This window comes from Acanthaster planci, linkage group LG05 (assembly GCF_054643075.1).
Source record: "Acanthaster planci isolate LZ-2023a linkage group LG05, COTS_SCS, whole genome shotgun sequence".
Lineage (NCBI taxonomy): Eukaryota > Metazoa > Echinodermata > Asteroidea > Valvatida > Acanthasteridae > Acanthaster > Acanthaster planci.
The window spans coordinates 1,043,553-1,051,190 of record NC_141781.1 but is presented as its reverse complement, the minus strand read 5'-3'; the positions used below and the strand labels follow the sequence as shown (position 1 = coordinate 1,051,190).

Genomic DNA, 7,638 nt, shown 5'->3' with positions numbered 1-7,638 from the left:
CAAGGCCGACCGCCAAATTTTCGTTCACGGTCGCAGATGGGTCAGAAAAGTTCATTCCACAATCATTTTCCAACTCGAAATGCATAACAGTAACTGGCCGTTTGCATCATAAGCTCTTGAATCCCGTTTACCTTTTACGCTGCCGTCTTACAAACTGGACCATTAGTAACGATCAAATTTTTAAAGTTTTGCCTAATACCTAAATATACACAACTCAAAAACATTAAGGACCACTTTTTATTTTGTGTATATTTTTTATGAGACATTTTACTGCTCAAAATGGGTATTTGATGTTTTGAAACATTTAAATTTTTTTTTTATTCCAATGAGAACACCATCTAGACAAACAAAAAATGAAAGAACTAGACCCCACTCACTGCTTGGAAAAAATTACAAGAAAAAAGTGTTCCTTAATTTTGTTTAGTACTATATGTGAACTTTAAATGATTAAGTTTGACCTTCAGTGCCCATTCTAAGGTTATTGTATTTTTGAAGACCTCTTGTTTCCTAGGTTTAGACGATCATTATCTGAAACAGAAACTTGGGTCCTGTTCTACGCGTTGATTGTTTTGGTAAGTAACCTTGAGGTCCAAGTCCTTTTCTTGTAACGGGTTGCCTTCACACTTTGGCAGTTGGCAAAATATTGCTTCAGAGTATAACATTTCCCAGTAACTCCCAAATCAAGAATAACGGTCAAGCTGCTGCTCAACCTGACCAATTCATTTCCGATAATATTCAGACATTTTATTCATGACTGCAAACAGATAATGTAGGACCATAATTATCTGCATGTCTTCATTCGGTTTTGCGGTCAGCACGCGTAACCATTCAACCACACTCTTCTCTTTGCTCTTGTCCGGAGTCTTTACAGCAATTATCACAAATTATTGCATAAGGAAAAAGTTCATGGAGGCTCTGCTGACAATTTGATAAGGATGGTATTCTGACACTGATGACGTTGGCAGTATTAAACAATTTAAACTAAGACACAATCATGCCCGCCCAAACATTCCACATTCTGTCAACAGTCTGCTGAACCAAAAAACACTACCTGGGGTATGAAAACGAAACTGGTACAAGAGTACGGCAAAATACGAATGGTTTTTGTTTTTTGAAGACCGAGAATACAAAATTTCAGTGAGCATGTTCTGGCTCCTGTCAAATGCATTTCAATAATTAAGATATGAAAAACAAAGGTCATGATCTGACACAAACTCCCTCATTCCAATTCTCCTCAAATAAAACTTAGTTTCTACATTCTTTTGAGCAGTGATGAGAACATTCAAAAGCATAACTTTTGCCTGATGTATCACGGAACACATTCTGGGGAAGCAGCAAGTTGGTCATTTTCGATGTGTAATCGTTCTATTAAATTAATCTCAAATAAGTGCAGATGAAGCTAGAATAGTTGTGTATATGCATAGTCTCAGCTGAAGTTGTCGTTCCTGTTTTCTAGATATTAATCATTCAAATGGTGCAAATGGTGGGCTGGGAACCAGTACAGTTCATTACCATGGGGCATGCTACAATACCAATGGCACCCCTGCTGGCCAAATAAAGTAAAACTAAGGATTAAAATTAAAAAAATCAGTTGTAGCACCACCTGTTCAGCAAACATCAATTAATTTCCACGCTCTGATAATTTCCAACATTTCATGGCTAATTTTATGTTAGAATCCAGTAAAATAAATTCAAAGTAATTGCACATTATCTCTTTGATTTGAAGTCACAACAGGATAAAATTGATAGATCATTACCACAAAATATGAACTCAAAATTACCCTTGTTGTGAAAGTAATGAATGCTGGAGTTTGGGCTCTTCTTCTTCTAAAAGTAATGTAAAGACTAAATCGAGCATTTTTACGGCACTCTCTACTAAGTGCACTGCTAAAGGGTGAAGGACAAACATACATATACACTGTGTGAAGATAAGTCTTTGTGAGAAATCTGTTAAGATGGAAAAACTGAAAGCTTACTGGCCAAGGGCTTCTGCCTGTCAACCAATCAAAGGTCATGACTGTCAACAGTATTTGGTAAGTACTGGATTAGTAGGCTGGTGAGATATTAAATGACAGAAAAACAACATAAAAGTGCACCTCCAGAGCACACTGTGAGACACATGACTACAGGAAGTTACAGCATGGACATATTTGTCAAATCCCTTGACTCCATACTGAAAACCTTTATGGGTAAGGCAACCAGGCCTTGGGTGTCAGTCTAAATTGACTAGAATCGTCCTCAGCATCCAAAATCTTAAGAACAATCCCGCTCTCACAAAGGTACACGTAATGTACTTTTAGGATGCCTCCCCCAACTTTTCAGACCCGCCCCCTCTCCGTCTTTAGCCCTTTCTGAAATTTCTACACAACACATACAAAAACATTAACTTATGAAAATGACGCTCACTCGTATAAAAACCCGTCCTTAAACAGGACAATACCACTGATAAACAGGCAGTTTGTTGCTGTACAACTTGCAATGATGGTACCTTTCCTGTGTCTGACTGCCTTCACGATTCCTTGTGCTTTGTGGATGGGACTGAGAACCGCTTGACAAAGGCCATGAACGTTGAGAAGTGCTGAATGACAGACAGAACAAAGGCAGTGTTAAACTGGCCTGTCTAGATACTGTTTCTGGTCGCAGAGCAGAATATAATAAAGTGCTCAGTAGACTCCACGGATGAACTCTAGAGGGTGCTATTGAGTCTGCTAATGACAGCAAGTGAGGAAAACGGAGGACTGGTATAAAAAATGGTAAAGTCGACTCACGTTAGTAATATTACGAAATTGGGTATAACAAAATTCTGGTTATAACAAACACATATCTATGGGGAGAAAATCTGCTACAGCGAAATTACATTGTACGAAATTCCTGTTACAATGAAAGGTTTTTGTGACTGTTACCTGAAAAACCATTGTTGATGACCCATTTATAACGAGCGTTAACAAATTGCGGTGGTGAAAACATGTACGCAATGCAATTGATTCAATGCTGCACTGGTTCCCACGGTGCCAAACCATTGCCTAAGAAGGCATTATGGAACCAGTTTAAGTATCCCAGCCAAACTAGCATCGTACGTTGCACCACATCCTATACGAATGCAGCTCTACAGTGGCAAGGTGAAAAACACTGCCGTTACAAAACTTTTCCAAGTTCATTCACAGAAATTGATCTCATGTCTATGTTTGTATTTTCTGTGTTCATGAATTTAATTTGAGGTTGCACAGCTCGTACTTGAAGTGAGCGTGTTTCCACAAAATTTCTTGCCGCAGCATATGATGTTTATCAACCGCCCCTCTAGATGCATCACGCACACTTACAATGCGATATACGGACACTGTTCACCTGTTTCCTGTCATCATGACTAACGTAGTACACGATTCAAAAAATTAATGATTTTTTTCACACTGGTCATAGCAACGCCAGAATAAAAAATCCCTTCCCAATTCCGATAACAATACACCCAAACTATGTTCGCTTAACTATTCTCGCTTATGAAGAGCCCGACTAATCGCCCAACACTGATTTATTCATATTGCTGCTAAAAGAACTAGCACAGCTGCCAATGAGATTGTGTGCTGACATGACGTACATTTCGCAAGATATATTTAACTATCCAATCACAAGATTCCTTCATGTCATCATTCTTCAGCGACCTTCTAGCGGGCAGGTGGCCGCACTGCGGTGGGCGAGTGAAGTCAGACTATCGATCAATCATTGTCAAGCAGCTGGTGTCGAACATCAAAAAATGTCTCTCCACGACACAATTTGTGTTGGACAGACTAAAAACATGGACGGGGACTCACGTCATCTGCCAGTTGATGAGTCTTCACTTTCTTGCAGGTGCACACTGGCCAACATGTGCATTCCATTAAGTTAGTTTCGTTCTCAACCATGGTGATCGAAAGTCTTAAAAAATCCCTGGCTTGGTGCTTTTAGGCCGTACATATATTTGCTTTTTATCTAACATGTACATAAAAAATGTTTTCAGTGAAGTTTGTTCCAGACATACCCAAATATATTTGATTAATCATAATTGAGAGATCTTTATGACATCAATCATATTATGCACGTGTGTACATGGACAGTACATGTAAATGTACGCTGTACGTGGCATTATACACAATAGGATCTATTCCTTCAATGCACCAAAGCCATTGCACTGTGTTCCACCTACAATGAATTTTGGACACAACATTTCCACTGGGTCCCGTGGATTTCGTAAAAATGAGAGTCAACTGTACAACCTCACTAGAATTAGGTCGATTCCCAGCATTTGCCAACATATAAATGCAACTAGATAGGACCAAGACCTTAGCTCTGGATACAAGAATCTGGCATGGCCAGTTAAGCCATGCAATACATTTATGAACTTGACGAAACATATGAGAAACTTACCATGACAGCTAGGTAGACAAGTCCCAGATAGCCAGCAATTCCTGCTGCCAGGAACAAGTCGAATACAGCTGGTTTCACACTAAATAAACGAACACCAGAAAGTGAGATATAATGTCAACTTTTACTGCATGGAAAGTGAAACTAATAGAAAATAAAAACCTGCTTCCAGTCTGACTGGGCAGAAACTTCACTGAGACAGAAAGATTGAAAGAGACAATAAATCTAATCAGAATTTAAGACTGTCAATTATCTGGGTTAAGTGTCTGGACTTTGTCTGTGCGATGTTGGCGTTTCTAAGCACTATTAAGCAGAACAACAAGAAGGTATTCAACTCGGGGAAAATTTTATGAAGACATCAGGCTGAACTTGACACAGAAGGGAGTATCTTAAATCTTCCCTATTTTTCCGGGATGCTCTTTGGGACCACAATGGAAATAAAGGTTTCTAAACTTTTTTTGCCTGATTCCTAATTTGCCATCTGTCAACAGTCTACATTCAACCTGTGTCTGTATCTGCAGGTGTATATGGTGGAATAGCAAATCAATCAACATCAAACAGTGGAGCTCCATTTTATTCAACATAGTTGTGCAAGAACAATGAACAGTTTCCTCACAGAACTGCTTGGAATTATCAGATGGTGTGGACGGGTAATCTTCCTGAGTAGAAAAATGGGTGTTTCTAAATGTAAGCTGCTAAGTGCTTGCTAATCGACAAGGACAGGAAAAGACAGTAGATGACTTACTTGTAGGCATACATGGTGAATTTCAATCCATCGTAAAATACAAACTCAGGCTCCCTGCAAACAGAAAAGATTCTTGCTTAATAAATAGCAAACACAGCCAAGCAGGGACCAAGGTTGAGGTAAGAGTACATGCCAGTAATTGGAAACTTTTGTAGCTTCTCTTTGTGAGCATGGTACCAATGATGTTTGACTGTTAACCCAGCCTAACTCTATTTGTCACCAGTGAGTGCCTTGTGCATGGTACCAATGATGTTTGACTGTTAACCCATCCTAACTCTATTTGTCACCAGTGAGTGCCTAGTGCATGGTACCAATGATGTTTGAGTGTGAACCCAGCCTAACTCTATTTGTCACCAGTGAGTGCCTAGTGCATGGTACCAATGATGTTTGACTGTTAACCCATCCTAACTCTATTTGTCACCAGTGAGTGCCTAGTGCATGGTACCAATGATGTTTGAGTGTGAACCCAGCCTAACTCTATTTGTCACCAGTGAGTGCCTCGTGCATGGTACCGATGATGTTTGACTGTTAACCCAGCCTAACTCTATTTGTCACCAGTGAGTGCCTCGTGCATGGTACCAATGATGTTTGAGTGTTAACCCATCCTAACTCTATTTGTCACCAGTGAGTGCCTCGTGCATGGTACCAATGATGTTTGACTGTTAACCCAGCCTAACTCTATTTGTCACCAGTGAGTGCCTTGTGCATGGTACCAATGATGTTTGACTGTTAACCCAGCCTAACTCTATTTGTCACCAGTGAGTGCCTCGTACATGGTACCAATGATGAGTGTTAACCCAGCCTAACTCTATTTGTCACCAGTGAGTGCCTCGTGCATGGTACCAATGATGTTTGAGTGTTAACCCATCCTAACTCTATTTGTCACCAGTGAGTGCCTAGTGCATGGTACCAATGATGTTTGACTGTTAACCCATCCTAACTCTATTTGTCACCAGTGAGTGCCTAGTGCATGGTACCAATGATGTTTGACTGTTAACCCAGCCTAACTCTATTTGTCACCAGTGAGTGCCTAGTGCATGGTACCAATGATGTTTGACTGTTAACCCAGCCTAACTCTATTTGTCACCAGTGAGAGCCTAGTGTATGGTACCAATGATGTTTGACTGTTAACCCAGCCTAACTCTATTTGTCACCAGTGAGTGCCTAGTGCATGGTACCAATGATGTTTGAGTGTTAACCCATCCTAACTCTATTTGTCACCAGTGAGTGCCTCGTGCATGGTACCAATGATGTTTGAGTGTTAACCCATCCTAACTCTATTTGTCACCAGTGAGTGCCTTGTGCATGGTACCAATGATGTTTGACTGTTAACCCAGCCTAACTCTATTTGTCACCAGTGAGTGCCTCGTGCATGGTACCAATGATGAGTGTTAACCCATCCTTACTCTATTTGTCACCAGTGAGTGCCTCGTGCATGGTACCAATGATGTTTGAGTGTTAACCCATCCTAACTCTATTTGTCACCAGTGAGTGCCTTGTGCATGGTACCAATGATGTTTGACTGTTAACCCAGCCTAACTCTATTTGTCACCAGTGAGTGCCTAGTGCATGGTACCAATGATGTTTGACTGTTAACCCAGCCTAACTCTATTTGTCACCAGTGAGAGCCTAGTGTATGGTACCAATGATGTTTGACTGTTAACCCAGCCTAACTCTATTTGTCACCAGTGAGTGCCTAGTGCATGGTACCAATGATGTTTGACTGTTAACCCATCCTAACTCTATTTGTCACCAGTGAGTGCCTAGTGCATGGTACCAATGATGTTTGACTGTTAACCCAGCCTAACTCTATTTGTCACCAGTGAGTGCCTTGTGCATGGTACCAATGATGTTTGACTGTTAACCCAGCCTAACTCTATTTGTCACCAGTGAGAGCCTAGTGTATGGTACCAATGATGTTTGACTGTTAACCCAGCCTAACTCTATTTGTCACCAGTGAGTGCCTCGTGCATGGTACCAATGATGAGTGTTAACCCATCCTAACTCTATTTGTCACCAGTGAGTGCCTCGTGCATGGTACCAATGATGTTTGACTGTTAACCCATCCTAACTCTATTTGTCACCAGTGAGTGCCTTGTGCATGGTACCAATGATGTTTGACTGTTAACCCAGCCTAACTCTATTTGTCACCAGTGAGTGCCTAGTGCATGGTACCAATGATGTTTGACTGTTAACCCAGCCTAACTCTATTTGTCACCAGTGAGAGCCTAGTGTATGGTACCAATGATGTTTGACTGTTAACCCAGCCTAACTCTATTTGTCACCAGTGAGTGCCTAGTGCATGGTACCAATGATGTTTGACTGTTAACCCATCCTAACTCTATTTGTCACCAGTGAGCACCAGTAAGAATCAGTTTAGCTGCGATTGTTTCCTTTACGTATCAAGAAGTCATACTGTCCCATCTTGCACAAAACCTCCTCAAATGTCTGTATGTCATGTCAAATCCTGCTGCTCCTCTATCTACACCAAGGCTCCA

General features: G+C 40.7%; 1 protein-coding gene across 5 annotated transcripts in view; it reads right to left on the bottom strand.

Moving 5' to 3' along the window:
* Positions 1-722: 722 nt before the first annotated feature.
* The window catches only part of ncln (nicalin), a 36,252-nt gene continuing 29,336 nt past the window's right edge, over positions 723-7,638 (bottom strand). For all 5 annotated transcript variants that reach the window (XM_022247327.2, XM_022247325.2, XM_087136591.1 and 2 more), the window contains 3 exons: positions 5,141-5,194; positions 4,399-4,477; positions 723-2,578 (listed from right to left, as the gene is read on the bottom strand). In XM_022247327.2, the coding sequence (XP_022103019.1) occupies positions 2,510-2,578; positions 4,399-4,477; positions 5,141-5,194 (202 nt within the window). In that variant the 3' untranslated portion in view covers positions 723-2,509. The remainder of the gene's footprint in view (positions 2,579-4,398; positions 4,478-5,140; positions 5,195-7,638) is intronic.